Source organism: Pelodiscus sinensis, chromosome 4 (assembly GCF_052426305.1).
Source record: "Pelodiscus sinensis isolate ZL-2025 chromosome 4, ASM5242630v1, whole genome shotgun sequence".
Taxonomy (NCBI): Eukaryota; Metazoa; Chordata; order Testudines; family Trionychidae; genus Pelodiscus; species Pelodiscus sinensis.
In genome coordinates, this window is record NC_143055.1 from 1510494 (window position 1) to 1526180 (window position 15687).

General features: G+C 60.7%; 1 protein-coding gene across 5 annotated transcripts in view; it reads left to right on the forward strand.

Moving 5' to 3' along the window:
• DCTN1 (dynactin subunit 1) overlaps positions 1-15687 on the forward strand; it is a 132299-nt gene that overhangs the window by 37607 nt on the left and 79005 nt on the right. For 4 of the 5 annotated variants that reach the window (XM_089777695.1, XM_089777696.1, XM_089777694.1 and 1 more), the window contains 2 exons: positions 3958-4206; positions 13645-13723. In XM_089777695.1, the coding sequence (XP_089633821.1) occupies positions 3979-4206; positions 13645-13723 (307 nt within the window). In that variant the 5' untranslated portion in view covers positions 3958-3978. Of the gene's footprint in view, positions 1-3955; positions 4207-13644; positions 13724-15687 lie in introns of those variants that run through there. The other variant, XM_089777697.1, reaches the window with a different exon arrangement.

Here is a 15687-nt window from a genome sequence, read left to right on the forward strand (position 1 = left end):
CCTCTCCCTTTGACACGTGCAAGGGCCGCGGTGTCTCGTGTACGTTTCACAGGGAGAGGCGCAGCGGCAGGGACCCCACTGCACCTCTCCCTTTGTCACGTGCAAGGGCCGCGGTGTCTCGTGTACGTTTCAGAGGGAGAGGCGCAGCGGCAGGGACCCCACTGCACCTCTCCCTTTGACACGTGCAAGGGCCGCGGTGTCTCGTGTACGTTTCAGAGGGAGAGGCGCAGCGGCAGGGACCCCACTGCACCTCTCCCTTTGACACGTGCAAGGGCCGCGGTGTCTCGTGTACGTTTCAGAGGGAGAGGCGCAGCGGCAGGGACCCCACTGCACCTCTCCCTTTGACACGTGCAAGGGCCGCGGTGCCTCGTGTACGTTTCAGAGGGAGAGGCGCAGCGGCAGGGACCCCTCTGCACCTCTCCCTTTGTCACGTGCAAGGGCCGCGGTGTCTCGTGTACGTTTCAGAGGGAGAGGCGCAGCGGCAGGGACCCCACTGCACCTCTCCCTTTGACACGTGCAAGGGCCGCGGTGCCTCGTGTACGTTTCAGAGGGAGAGGCGCAGCGGCAGGGACCCCTCTGCACCTCTCCCTTTGACACGTGCAAGGGCCGCGGTGCCTCGTGTACGTTTCAGAGGGAGAGGCGCAGCGGCAGAGACCCCACTGCACCTCTCCCTTTGTCACGTGCAAGGGCCGCGGTGTCTCGTGTACGTTTCAGAGGGAGAGGCGCAGCAGGCGGGACCCCACTGCACCTCTCCCTTTGACACGTGCAAGGGCCGCGGTGTCTCGTGTACGTTTCACAGGGAGAGGCGCAGCGGCAGGGACCCCACTGCACCTCTCCCTTTGACACGTGCAAGGGCCGCGGTGCCTCGTGTACGTTTCACAGGGAGAGGCGCAGCGGCAGGGACCCCACTGCACCTCTCCCTTTGACACGTGCAAGGGCCGCGGTGCCTCGTGTACGTTTCACAGGGAGAGGCGCAGCGGCAGGGACCCCACTGCACCTCTCCCTTTGTCACGTGCAAGGGCCGCGGTGTCTCGTGTACGTTTCAGAGGGAGAGGCGCAGCGGCAGGGACCCCACTGCACCTCTCCCTTTGACACGTGCAAGGGCCGCGGTGCCTCGTGTACGTTTCAGAGGGAGAGGCGCAGCGGCAGGGACCCCTCTGCACCTCTCCCTTTGACACGTGCAAGGGCCGCGGTGCCTCGTGTACGTTTCAGAGGGAGAGGCGCAGCGGCAGGGACCCCTCTGCACCTCTCCCTTTGACACGTGCAAGGGCCGCGGTGTCTCGTGTACGTTTCACAGGGAGAGGCGCAGCGGCAGGGACCCCACTGCACCTCTCCCTTTGACACGTGCAAGGGCCGCGGTGTCTCGTGTACGTTTCACAGGGAGAGGCGCAACGGCAGGGACCCCACTGCACCTCTCCCTTTGTCACGTGCAAGGGCCGCGGTGCCTCGTGTACGTTTCAGAGGGAGAGGCGCAGCGGCAGGGACCCCTCTGCACCTCTCCCTTTGACACGTGCAAGGGCCGCGGTGCCTCGTGTACGTTTCAGAGGGAGAGGCGCAGCGGCAGGGACCCCACTGCACCTCTCCCTTTGACACGTGCAAGGGCCGCGGTGCCTCGTGTACGTTTCACAGGGAGAGGCGCAATGGCAGGGACCCCTCTGCACCTCTCCCTTTGACACGTGCAAGGGCCGCGGTGCCTCGTGTACGTTTCAGAGGGAGAGGCGCAGCGGCAGGGACCCCTCTGCACCTCTCCCTTTGACACGTGCAAGGGCTGCGGTGTCTCGTGTACGTTTCAGAGGGAGAGGCGCAGCGGCAGGGACCCCACTGCACCTCTCCCTTTGACACGTGCAAGGGCCGCGGTGTCTCGTGTACGTTTCACAGGGAGAGGCGCAGCGGCAGGGACCCCACTGCACCTCTCCCTTTGACACGTGCAAGGGCCGCGGTGCCTCGTGTACGTTTCAGAGGGAGAGGCGCAGCGGCAGGGACCCCACTGCACCTCTCCCTTTGACACGTGCAAGGGCCGCGGTGCCTCGTGTACGTTTCAGAGGGAGAGGCGCAGCGGCAGGGACCCCTCTGCACCTCTCCCTTTGACACGTGCAAGGGCCGCGGTGTCTCGTGTACGTTTCACAGGGAGAGGCGCAGCGGCAGGGACCCCTCTGCACCTCTCCCTTTGACACGTGCAAGGGCCGCGGTGCCTCGTGTACGTTTCAGAGGGAGAGGCGCAGCGGCAGGGACCCCACTGCACCTCTCCCTTTGACACGTGCAAGGGCCGCGGTGCCTCGTGTACGTTTCAGAGGGAGAGGCGCAGCGGCAGGGACCCCTCTGCACCTCTCCCTTTGACACGTGCAAGGGCCGCGGTGCCTCGTGTACGTTTCAGAGGGAGAGGCGCAGCGGCAGGGACCCCTCTGCACCTCTCCCTTTGACACGTGCAAGGGCCGCGGTGCCTCGTGTACGTTTCAGAGGGAGAGGCGCAGCGGCAGGGACCCCTCTGCACCTCTCCCTTTGACACGTGCAAGGGCCGCGGTGCCTCGTGTACGTTTCAGAGGGAGAGGCGCAGCGGCAGGGATGTCCCGCGCAGACGGGGCTGGGGGGAAGCGGCTATTAACCCGGCTCCCTCAGCACTGGCTCCTGCTCCCCCCGCTTGCTGCTTCTCTGTGATAGAGGCTGCAAGGGGGGTGGGGGTGAAGCGACTAGTCGCGTGACTACTCGACTCCTGATAAGCTCATGCCTGTCGGCTAGTGGCTTGCCTCCCTGCGAGGCAGTGTTCCCTATAAGCTGGGCACTTGGGTAGCCGCTTAGGAGAGTCCGATGCCACCCAGCTGACTGGCAGAGCGCCCGCAGCCAGGTTTTGTGTTTCTGCTGGTGCTGTGCATTCCTGCGGGCCCTGGTATTCTGCACATGGATGGAAAAATCCACCCGCGGCTGGAAAAGCTTAGAGGGACCACTGGCTATAGGAGCATCCCTAGCCTCTAGCAGGAGAGGCCAGGGATGCTGCAGATGAGTCACACTTTCTCAAAGCTGCGTGGCTCTTCCAGAAATATCAGCTGTGCTTAGTGCGCGCGTTGAAACCCAGGAGGAGCAGTGACCGCTAGCTAACGGGGTGTATGTGGTGTTTCACACGGGTGGCCGCCCCAAGGTGTATGGGCTTATATCAGGGGTGTCCAAACTTTTTTCAAAGAGGGCCAGATTTGATGAAGTGAACATGCATGAGGGCCGACCATTTTGCCTGACATTCTTTGAACCATTAAAATTAAATGCAAATTAACTATTTTATGCAAAGTTTATTGCAAACGGCATGCTTTTCATTTCGTCACATGGATGACAAATCTAAACAGGTGTTAAATCACTCTGCCTTTCATATCTGAAGCCCAAACGAAAAAAAAATCCAGGAAGCTGAAATATATGTCAGGAACATTGTAAAGTACATGACATATTATTGGTAATAAAGGTTGTCCGTCAACTTTTAAGTTCAAAAAATATGAACAGGAACATAACACCAAGTATACATGTTGTGTCCAAATACATTTATAACTGATTTAGACCAACTGACTAACTGAGATTTTACAATGTATTCATCTCAATACATATGGATTCGTTGGGGGCCATAAAAGATAGATATTGCCAAATTACCTGGGGGGCCGTATTAAACCGGAACACGGGCCGCAATTGGCCCACGGGCCGGACTTTGGACATGCCTGGCTTATATGATGATTGCTCCTGAAGATAATGAATTGTAGCAACGGCTGTTTTGATCAGTCATCTGCTTCACTTAAACCCTTTTCCACTGTCTCATCTGACTGGAAGCAAACCCCCACGCGGGAGAGGCGGTGTCCTCGCAGAGGCCATGGCCGACAGTGCTGCTTTCCAGCCGAAGGAGGAGATCTCAGTCTCCTCCCCAGTGAGGACAATGCAGTTGAGGGTAGCTGGAGATGTTCACTTCTTTTCCTGCTGTTCCTCTAGGTGTCAAGCACCGGAGCCAGGATGAGTGTGGAAGCCAGCGGCAAGCCCTTGAAAGTGGGCTCCCGAGTGGAAGTCATCGGGAAGGGACACCGTGGGACCGTGGCCTACGTCGGTGCCACTCTGTTCGCCACAGGAAAGTGGGTCGGAGTCATCCTGGATGAAGCAAAGGGCAAGAACGATGGAAGTGTGCAAGGCAGGAAGTACTTCACCTGCGAGGAGAACCACGGCATCTTTGTGCGACAGTCCCAGGTACAGCCCCTGGCCAGCTTGGCCTGCTCTGTGCTCGCCAGCCTGCCGGGGGTGGGGAGGGCGTTACGACCGGCCCGCAGGTGAGTATGAGCGAGGGGACCTCCGCAGGAGGCTGGCTGTGGCAAGGCACATGGAGAATGGCAGTCGTGTAGTAGAGGAAACGAGGGAGTCGGGGGGGATTTGTTCCGCATCTTAGATGACTGTCCGCACGTCCAAGGAGTAGGGGGAGTAAACAGGAAGAGCTAGAAGTACTGGGACCCAACCTGAGTTATGACCGACTTGCCCTCAGACTGGGCGGGCTCCTCCTCCTGCCTGGCCTATCGGTAGAGATGGGTATAGCTCAGGGCTGGGCAAAACACGGGCCAGATCCAGCCCCCCCAAGCCACTGGATCTGCCCGCGGCCCCCCCTGCCGGGGCCTTCAGGCATGCAGCTGCTGCAGTTTAAAACCCAGTCCCTGCTGCTCTCTGCTCTGCAGGCAGGGGGGGCTTCATGCAGTGTCCCCACCCCCAGCCCAATCCTCAGCTCCTATTGGCCAGAAACAACCAGCCGATAAGAACTGACCTCAGCCAATCTCTCAGCTTGTATTGGCAGGAAACAGCCAGCCAGTCGGAGCTGCGAGATTGGCCTGAGAGCCAGGGGCAGTGCAAGGGAGGGCACAGGCTGCATTTTCCAGGGGGCGGGGGCTGCAGCAAGCGGGGAGCCAGGCCTGCCTTGGGGTGCTGCAGCCTGCTGGCCAGGAGACACTTAAACTCCTCCCAGCCAGCGCCTGCCTCTGGCACCCAGCGCCCCACCCTGCTCCCCAACCCCTCCCCCAGGTCACTGCCCAAACCCCCTGCACCTCCTGCCCCCAGTGACAACTCCCTCCAGGCCCTGTCCCCCCCCCCCGGAACCCACACCCCCTCCCTGACCCTACATCCCAATCCCTGACCCAGGTCACAACCCCCTCGTCCACGCAAACACCTTCTCGGACCCCACGCCCCTCCTGCACCCCAGTCCCTTATCTGGTGCGCCCTTCTGCACCCACCCTAGACCTGGCACCCCCTCCACAGAAAAGTGCGGCCCTTGACCACTTTCCAAAACCTTGGAGTAGCCCCCCCACCAAGAATTATTGCCACCTGTGGTCTAGCTCGTTCAGGAAGAACAGCCAGGCAGGGCGCAGATGTTGTGTGGTACGCTGCAAATACGTATACTTGTTCTGAGGCCCAGAAGGAAGTGCAACACCGACCAAGCCAGTCTCTTGGTAAAGATAATAGGGGTGAAGTCATGGTAGGGGCTCTACTACAGACCACCAAGTCAGAAAAAAGGGTGAATGAGGCCTTTGTAGAATGAATAACAGAAATCTCGAGAGGAGGACCTGGGAGGAATGGGGGATTTAGCTCCCTGCACACCCATTGGAGAGTAATATGGCAGAACACGACATGTCGGTCAGTTCCGGAAAGGTGTCTGGGTTGCGCAGTGGGGAGGGTGAAGCAGCAGGACAGCCAGTTCAGACTTGCCTCTGACCAGCGGCCTGCGGCGGAGAGCAGGGCGGGGTGGGCGAGGTGATGAGATGGTTTGGAGGCAGGGAAGCAGAGCAGGGACAAAGCAGGTTTTAACTGGCAGCGAGAGCTGGTAGCTGTGGTCCTGTGCGGGGCAGGGGAGGACCAAAGTACTTCAGGAGGCCTGGCAGTTCCTCAAGATGTTGTTAAAGGCCCAGCTTCGCTCTCCCCTGACGTGAAGGGAAACTAGGAGAACTAGTAACCGGCCAGGGTGGAAGCTCCAGGGCCCTGGAAATCCAGTGGAGTTCTGCAAGTGCAGCCGTGGGCAGATTGGTGGTAGCCACGGTAACCCCAGGTCCTTTTCTGCAGAACAGGTACTTAGCCAGTGGGTCCCCAGCCTGTACCAATGCCTGGGATTCTTCTCTCCCACGGGCAGGACTCTGCACTTGTCCTTGTTGAACCTCCTCAGATTTCTTTTGGCCCAACCCTCCAATTTGTCCAGGTCACTCTGGACCCTGCCCCTGCCCTCCAGCGTATCCACCTCTCCCCCCAGCTTAGTGTCATCTGCAAACCTGCTGAGGGTGCAATCCATCCCCTCAGCCAGGTCATTAATAAAGCTGTTGAACAAAACTGGCCCTAGAACAGATCCTTGGCACTCCACTAGAAACGGACCGCCAGCCTGACATCGAGCCATTAATCACTACCCGCTGGGCCTGACAGTCTAGCCAGCTTTCTATCCATTTTGCCATCCATTTATCCAATCCGTACTCCCTTGGCTTGCTGGCAAGAATATTGTGGGAGACGGAATCAAAAGCCTTGCTTAAGTCAAGGTCAATCACATCCATGGACTTTCCCATGTCCACAGAGCCAGTTACCTCATCATAGAAGCTAATCAGGTTGGTCAGGCACGACTTGCCCTTGGAGAATCCATTTTGACTATTCCTGATCACTCTCCTCTCTTCCAAGTGCTTCAAAATGGATTCCTTGAGGATCCCTTCCATGATTTTTCTGGGGAGTGAAGTAAGGGTGACTGGACTGTAGTTCCTTGGATCATCCTTCTTCCCTTTTTTTAAAGATGGGCCCTACATTTGCCTTTTTCCAATCATCCGGGATCTCTCCCGATATCCATGAGCTTTCAAAGATAATGGCCAAAGGTTCTGCAATGACATTTGCCAACTCCCTCGGTACCCTCGGTTGATTTAAATCTGGACCAATGGATTTGTGTATGTTTAGCTTTTCCAAATAGTTCCTAACTTGTTCTTTCCCCACCAAGGGTATGTCTACACTACCCCGCTAGTTCGAACTAGGGGGTAATGTAGGCATACCGCACTTGCAAATGAAGCCCGGGATTTGAATTTCCCAGGCTTCATTTGCATAAGCCGGGCGCCGCCATTTTTAAATGTCCGCTAGTGTGGACTCCGTACCGCGCGGCTACACGCGGCACAGACTAGGTAGTTCGGACTAGGCTTCCTAATCTGAGCTACCGTTACTTCTCATTCCACTAGGAGGGTAGTGTAGACATACCCCAAGGGCTGTGCACCTCCTTCCCATACTGCGTTGCCTAGTGTAGTAGTCTGGGAGCTGCCCTTGTCCATGAACACAGTCAAAGAAAGCATTGAGTACTTCAGCTTTCCCCACATCATCTGTCACTAGGTTACTCCCCTCAGCCAGTAAGTGCCCCACCCCCTCTCTGATCATCCTTATTGCTAACATGCCTGCAGAGACCGTTCTTGTTCCCCTTCACATCCCTTGCTAGCTGCAGTTCCAACTGTGCTTTCGCCTGCCTGATCACTCCCCTGCATTCCCGAGCAATATATTTATATTCCTCCCTAGTCATCAGTCCAAGTTTCCCCTTCTTGTCAGCTCCCTTTCTGTGTTTAAGCTCCCCGTGGTTGCCCCTGGTAAGCCAGTCTGGTCACCTGCCGTATTTCAAGAAGTAAGAAAAGCAAATACTAGGCGGACGACACAAAGGAGCATGTAGGAGCTCTGCACAGCAGAGAGGGTGAGCCCGTACTCACTGGGGTCTTCAATGCCGCTTTGTTTAGTCTTCACTAAGAAGGTTAATGGGGACCAGATACTCCACCCGAATGACATGAGCCAGCGGAGGGACGGGGTGCGAACCCAGAGAGCAGGCTGAAGGACGCTTAGCAGAGCTGGATGTATGCCGGTGGGGAGGGCTGGTGGAATTCGTCCGGGGCACTAACTGAAGCAGTGCTGGAACCACTGGCAGGTGTGGTGGAGATCTACTGGACAGCAGATGAAGAAAGGAGTTGGGCAGCCCTAGTACCTGCCTGAAAGGGGGGGCAAAGAAGACCTAGAGAATTAGACCAGTCCTCCTCACTTTGACACCTGGAAAGATACTAGAACAATCTCTTGTAAGCACCTAGGAGTGACGGGTTAGAAGCAATAGCCAGCATGGATTGGTCCAGAACGAGTCATGCCAAACCAGCCTCGCTTCCTGCCTTGACAGAGTTACCGGCCTCAAGGATTGGGGTGAGCTAAGCAACAGGTGATGCTACGTCTTGGATTTAGTGAGGCTTTAGAGACCGTCCCATCTGGAAACAAGACCAAGGAACCCTGTGGCACCTTAAAGACCCGCAGATTGATTCGGGCACAAGCTTGCGTGGGTGGGAGCCCACTGTTAGGTGCATGGACTGGAAGCGTCAGCTTGGCAGGTGTACACGCGTATGCAGAGATGGGCAAGGCGTTACCACACGGAGCCCTGGTGCGAACAGGGTCAGGTCACTCGGGTAGACGTGCCCCGTTCCCAGCAGTTGATGAGAAGTGTGACTACCGAGAGAGGGGATGCTGCTAGCCGTGGTTGCGTGGCCTGGACTCTTTCTGTGCCGTGTGGTGTACCCTAAATGACTTCAGCGAGGAAAACGGGACTGGAGCCTGGGCAGGTGCCTTCAAGCGAAGCGGGAAATTGCATCATTTAAAAGGAAGTGAGAATTAAAATATGTCCGGCTAGATACTTGGATTTAAAACTTTCACCTTTAATCGCTAATGTTAGAGCAGGAACGGCCACAGACCCCATCGGCAGCGTATTCGTGTTCGGCTGGAGGACGGAGCTACTTCTCAGACCACTGGAAAGCTCCTCAAGAAGTCATCCGATCCAGTCCCCTGCCCTCATGCCGGACCAAGCGCCATCTACAGCCGGGTGTCCAGCCAGCTCCGAAGCAGTAGCTGTGCTAGTGGCTATGGCTGTAGCGAACTAGCCACCCTCAACTGGACTAATAGCCGCTAGTGAGTCGGGCTCCACGGACCTAGGCCACCCTGACAAGGGTTTGTCTAACCTAATCGAGCTCATCTTCATGGCGCAGAATCCACAGCCTCCCTAGGCAATTCATTCCCCTGCTCAACTGTCCTGACAGGCAGCGTTTCCTACTGGCCAACCTAACCCCCCTCGCTGCAGCTTAAGCCCCTTGCTGCTTGTCTTCTCAGAGGCCAAGGAGAGCCAGTTTTCTCCCTCCCCTTTTTACAACCATTCGGGTACTTGAAAACCGCTGTCATGTCCCTTCTCAGTCTGCTCCTTTCCAGACTAAACAAGCCCAGTTCTTCAGCCCTGCCTCAGAGCTCCTGGCTTCTAGACCGTGAATCATTCTTGTTGCTCTTCTCCGGACTCTCTCCAGTTTGTGCCCATCTCTCCTGAAATGTGGCACCCGGGCGCAGGACTTCCATTGAGGGAGCACAGAGCAGAGCGGGAGACTGGCTTCTCGTGTCTCACTCACCACACTCCTGAGCCTTGTTTGCGATAGTTGCAACAGTCGCACTGACTCTGTTAGCTTGTGGTCTGCTCTGACCCCAGATCCCTTTCTGCGGGACTCTCCTAGACCGTCGCTTCCCGTCCTGTGAGAGACGGATGGCTCCTTCCTCAGCGCAGCACTTTGCATTTGTCCTTATGAAACGGCATCCCGTTTACCTCAGACCATGTCTCCAGTTTGTCCAGATCAGTTTGAAATTTGACCCTGTTCTCCAAAGCAGTTGAAGATCTTCCCAGCGTGGTATCAGCTGCAAACTTCATAAGCGTACTCTGTATGCCGTCGTCTAAATTGTTGATGAAGATATAGAACATGAGAACGGCTGTGCTGGGTCAGACCAAAGGTCCCTCTAGCCCAGTGTCCTGTCTGCCCACAGTGGCCAGTGCCGGGTGCCCCAGAGGGGGTGGACCGAAGACAATGATCAAGCGATTTGTCTCCTGCCATCCCTCTCCAGCCTCTGACAGACAGAGGCCAAGGACACCATTTTATCCCCTGGCTAATAGCCTTTTATGGACCTAACCGCCATGAAATTATCTAGCTTCAGCTTGAACAAAGCTGGTCCCAAAACAGCCCCCTGTGGAACCCCACTTGCTGTGCCCTTCCAGCGGGATAATAACGACTCTCTGAGAGTGGTTCTCCAGCCAGTTATGCATCCACCTGATAGTAGCCCTGTCTAGGGTGCATTGCCCGAGTGTGAGACTGTGTCAAATGGCTCACTAAAGTCCAGGTGTCCCACGCCCACCGCTTCTCCCTTAGCCACAGGCCTTGTCACCCTAGCAGAGAGAGCGATCCGATTGCTCTGACATGATTTGTTCTTTACACATCCAGGCTGGCTGTTACCTATCTCCTTATCTTCCAGGTGTGTGCAGATGGATTCCTTAATTACCTGCTGCATTCTCTTCCCTGGCGCAGCGTTAAGCTGACTGGGCTGGAGTTCCCTGGGTTGTTCTTATTTCCTGTTTGTAGGTGGGCGCTAGATTTGCCCTTTTCCAGCCTCCTGGAATCTCTCCCCACTTCCGCGACTTTTCAGAGATGACGCGAAAGGCTCAGCTGCCCCCTTTCGGCTCCCTGCGTGTTCTAGGTGCATTCGTCAGCCCTGGGGACTTGCAGGCCTCTCACTTGCCTTAGTGATGTTTCACTTGCTCTTTTTCTATTTTAATTTCTGAACCGACCTCACTCCCCGCTGCTGGTTAGAGGAGCTGAAGACACGATGCAGGTCAGACATCGGAGCCAGGGTTAATCGCCCTTCCCTGGGGCTTTACGCGGGAGTGTCTGTATGGGTTAGCTGTGTCACCAGCCCTCTTGGCTCAGGGACCCTCTGCTCCTCCATCCCACTCGGCAGTTGATCTGACTCCCAGGAGCCATTGCAGGCCTGACCTGCTCTGTGTTGTCCTGCGGGAGCTCGACACACCCTGCTGCGCCCCCAGGCAGGTCTGGGAGGGCTCCTTGTGGGGCTGTTGGGAGCACAGGCAGCCTTCCGCCTCCATCTCTCTCCTGTGGCATGGTGCACCCGGCCCCAAGTGCGGGGCATTGCCTGTGCTGGCTACCCGGCGCACGCACTCCTGTTACGGCGAGTGACCCCTCTCCCCGCACTCCAAACCCTCCCAGCCTGTCCCTCTGCCAGTGGCGCTCTGAGGCGGCCGCAAGGGCGCTGATCCCTCTCCAGGGGCAAACCCAGCAGGCAGCTGAGAGCGGGGGGGAGGGTGCCAGAGCCATCCGTGTTTGGAAATGTCGGCACTGGCCCGTGGCAGCATGCTCCTAAATAGCCTCTCGCTGCCTGCCCTGATCCCTGCCCCCGTGAGTATGCGCTGGCTGGCTCCTGTGGGGGGGAAAGGGGCAAGCGGGGGGGGGCTTGGACCGAGGGCCTGGGGGGGGGGAAGGCGAGCAGCAGCAGCAGCGGGGGGGGTGGCTTGGACCGAGGGCCCTGGGGGGGGGGCGAGCAGCAGCATCAGCATCAGGAGGGCCCTAGTGTGGGGGGGGGGGGGGGAAGGTGAGCAGCAGCCTCAGGAGGGGGCTTGGACCAAGGGCCTTAGTGTGGGGGGGGGGAGGCGAGCAGCAGGAGGGGGCTTGGACCTAGGGCCCGGGGGGGGGGGAAGGCGAGCAGCAGGAGGGCCCTTGGACCTAGGGCCCGGGGGGGGGGGAAGGCGAGCAGCAGGAGGGGGCTTGGACCGAGGGCCCGGGGGCGGGGAAGGCCAGCAGCTGGAGAGGGCTTGGACCTAGGGCCCTGGTGGGGGGAAGGCCAGCAGCAGCAGCAGGAGGGGGCTTGGACCGAGGGCCCTGGGGGGGGGGAAGGCCAGCAGCAGGAGGGGGCTTGGACCGAGGGCCCTGGGGGGGGGAAGGCCAGCAGCAGCAGCAGGAGGGGGCTTGGACCGAGGGCCCTGGGGGGGGGAAGGCCAGCAGCAGCAGCAGGAGGGGGCTTGGACCGAGGGCCCTGGGGGGGGGAAGGCCAGCAGCAGGAGGGGGCTTGGACCGAGGGCCCTGGGGGGGGAAGGCCAGCAGCAGGAGGGGGCTTGGACCGAGGGCCCTGGGGGGGGGGGGAAGGCCAGCAGCAGGAGGGGGCTTGGACCGAGGGCCCTGGGGGGGGAAGGCCAGCAGCAGTAGCTGGAGGGGGCTTGGACCGAGGGCCCGGGGGGGGGGGGAAGGCCAGCAGCAGTAGCTGGAGGGGGCTTGGACCGAGGGCCCTGGGGGGGGAAGGCCAGCAGCAGGAGGGGGCTTGGACCGAGGGCCCTGGGGGGGGGGAAGGCCAGCAGCAGGAGGGGGCTTGGACCGAGGGCCCTGGGGGGGGGAAGGCCAGCAGCAGCAGCTGGAGGGGGCTTGGACCGAGGGCCCTGGGGGGGGGAAGGCCAGCAGCAGCAGCTGGAGGGGGCTTGGACCGAGGGCCCTGGGGGGGGGAAGGCCAGCAGCAGCAGCTGGAGGGGGCTTGGACTGAGGGCCCTGGGGGGGCGGAAGGCCAGCAGCAGGAGGGGGCTTGGACCGAGGGCCCTGGGGGGGGAAGGCCAGCAGCAGGAGGGGGCTTCGACCGAGGGCCCTGGGGGGGGGGGAAGGCCAGCAGCAGGAGGGGGCTTGGACCGAGGGCCCTGGGGGGGGGAGGCCAGCAGCAGGAGGGGGCTTGGACCAAGGGCCCTGGGGGGGGGGGAAGGCCAGCAGCAGGAGGGGGCTTGAACCGAGGGCCCTGGGGGGGGAAGGCCAGCAGCAGCAGCTGGAGGGGGCTTGGACCGAGGGCCCTGGGGGGGGGGGGAGGCCAGCAGCAGGAGGGGGCTTGGACCGAGGGCCCTGGTGGGGGAAGGCCAGCAGCAGGAGGGGGCTTGGACCGAGGGCCCTGGTGGGGGAAGGCCAGCAGCAGGAGGGGGCTTGGACCGAGGGCCCTGGTGGGGGGAAGGCCAGCAGCAGGAGGGGGCTTGGACCGAGGGCCCTGGGGGGGGGGGGAGGCCAGCAGCAGGAGGGGGCTTGGACCGAGGGCCCTGGGGGGGGGGGGGAGGCCAGCAGCAGGAGGGGGCTTGGACCGAGGGCCCTGGGGGGGGGAGGCCAGCAGCAGCAGCTGGAGGGGGCTTGGACCGAGGGCCCTGGGGGGGGGAAGGCCAGCAGCAGGAGGGGGCTTGGACCGAGGGCCCGGGGGGGGGGGGGGAAGGCCAGCAGCAGCAGCTGGAGGGGGCTTGGACCGAGGGCCCTGGGGGGGGGGGAGGCCAGCAGCAGGAGGGGGCTTGGACCGAGGGCCCTGTGGGGGGGGGAGGCCAGCAACAGGAGGGGGCTTGGACGTAACTTGCTGGCAGGAATGCAGTGGGAGACCGTATGAAGCGCTGTTGGTCAGCCGAGAGCCTGGCCGAAGCAGATGGCTTCAGAGGCCCCCTGCAGCCCCGGCGCGTCCGTTTTCCTCGCGCTGTGCCCTCTCGCAGTGCTGGAATGGCCCGGCGGGCTGGCAGCGTCACAGGCCGCGGGCTGGTCACTGCTGCAGCGTGTGTGGCTGCAGCGTCCCGTCGGCCAGACAGCGTGCTCAGAAAGGCCCCCCGGCCGAGTCCAGCCTGACCCATCGCGACCTGGGAACGGCTGGGCCCCAAATCCACGCTGGGCTCCGTTCCCTCTGAGTGGCGGGGCAGGGAGGCACACCTGGGACTGGGCTGATGAGCAGCACACAGTGAAGTCTGTTGAAAGGGGCTGCTGTGTGCTCACTGGTGATGCTGCGTTTGCTCCATTTCCTCAGATCCAGGTGTTTGAAGATGGAGCTGATACCACGTCTCCAGAAACCCCAGAGTCTTCTGTCTCCAAGGTCCCCAAGAGAGGTGAGGGCTGCCTGTCTGTCCTCCCCTTCCCTTCGTTCTAGCCCAGGAGGGATGCAGTGCCAGGCCTCCAGCACGGCCTAGAGTCGGTGCTCCGGGGCACAGGGCGGGTGTCTCCCGTTGGCATTTCGAGCCACGTGTCCGGTGCCCAGGGGGATCCTGTGCTGCTCGCTGGCCCGATGCCGTCCCTCGCTCCCCGAGAAGCGCTGCAGCCCCTCCGTCTTTCCCTCCAAGGTGGGACGCAAGCACCACGGCTGCCCCTGCCTCGAAGCGCTAAGTAAACCCCTCGGGCGCCGAGTGCCGTGTTTGGGGACACGCGGTCTGTCCAACAGCTCGCTGGCCAGCTGCCTCCAGAGGAGGGGTACTATCCCTTCCCGCTGCTGCTGAGGCCCGATCCAAGAGCAGGGCCGAGCGATGGCACCGTCCCGGGAGTGGCAGGGCCTGTAGCGGGCGTGTCTTGCGGCACTCCGCTCTCGCCCCCCCGGGAGTCGTTCCCGGCGACGCGGTTCCAACCTCCATGAACTCAGGCAGTGGGAAAGGCTGAGGCCAGGCAAGCCCGAATACATTTCCCTTCCCTCGTCCCTCGCTGCCTGGCCGGCCTGGCTCTGTTCTGCAAGCCAACAGACTAGAGTCCGTGTAACTTGGAGGTTTCCAGGGCTTTGTCGTGGCTGAGAGGCCTGGCCATTTGCACCCAGAATCTTGCCCGTTCCCCCAAGGTCCCTGACTTGCAGTGAATACGAAGGTTTCCCCGTTTCTCAGGTCCTTGTTCTAGCTTCAGCACCAGCCCCTCCCGCACTGCTGAGCCCTAAGGCTGCCCATCCCCCCGGCCTTTCCTGTGCGCCAGAGGGGAGCTCGTGGAGGTGCATGTGTAGCACTTCTGGGGCGCCGCTCCTGAGGCTCCGAGCACATCTCCGTGCGCCCCGGGGGAAGGCCCCAAGGCCGGGCAGGGTCCTCGCGACACCCTCATGCAGCTGCGGTTAGGAGTCCAGTCCAGGGCGGCGCGGACGTCGCTGGCCACAGGCCTGCTCTGCGCTTCCTTGTGAGTTCCCCGTTCCCCTGTAGGGCGGCAGGCCCTTGTCTGTGCGCGGGAGGCCTGGGCTGCACAGCTGCCACTTGCTGGCTGGGGAGTGTTTCCAGAGTGAGTCCCAGCACCCCTGCTTCACGCCAGGGAGCGGAGATCTCGCCCCACTGCTTCGAGAGCACCCCGAGGCGTCGGCCTTCCTCCCGTCACCCGGGCCAGCCCAGCACCTCCTGAGCCCGGCAGCTCCTGCTGCCGCTCTTACCCCGCCGCGCTGCGCGGTCAGTAGGGCTGTTCCCGGCTCCCTGGTTTGCATCCCCCGCGAGTGGGGCCGTCTCTGCTCTACTGGTATGAAAACCTTGTTCCCTGGGCCTTTGTCCTCCTGTCCTGCCCCTCGCCCTGCGCTGGCTCTTTCCAAGCAGTGAGGTGCCTGCGAAGGCCCAGGCTGCTCTTGGCAGCCCGTGTGCCACTGGGGGTTGCTTTATCTAGGCGTGAGGCCTGTCTGTCTGCACGGCGCCGTGGCTGGTGGGTGGCAGGTCCCAGGCGTGCGCGTGCTAGCGTTGCCTCACTCAGCAGGCAGGCTGTGGCCTGCAAGTCCTGTGGGTTACCCCAGGCTGCCAGACTGCTGTAAGCCATGGCACGGAACATCTGATCAGTCCCTAAGGAAATAGCCACTCTCTACGAATGTCACTGGGCAGCAAGCAGCTCGGCCCGACGACTCTCCCCCCCGGTCTGTGAGCGCTCGGTGGCATTGGCCTCTGCCCCGGCTTGGGCCCAGCTGGAAGGATGGGGGTTGGAAGAGGCGAGAGGTGATGTCTGGTACTGCTGGGGGAGCCGGCCAGAAACAGTCTCCAGTGGTACGGGGAGGGGCCGGCGGGCAGCTTGCTTATTTTAATTGCTGCTGCCTCCTCGAGGAGGGGAGAAATTGTTCCCCTTGGCCTCTGAGCAC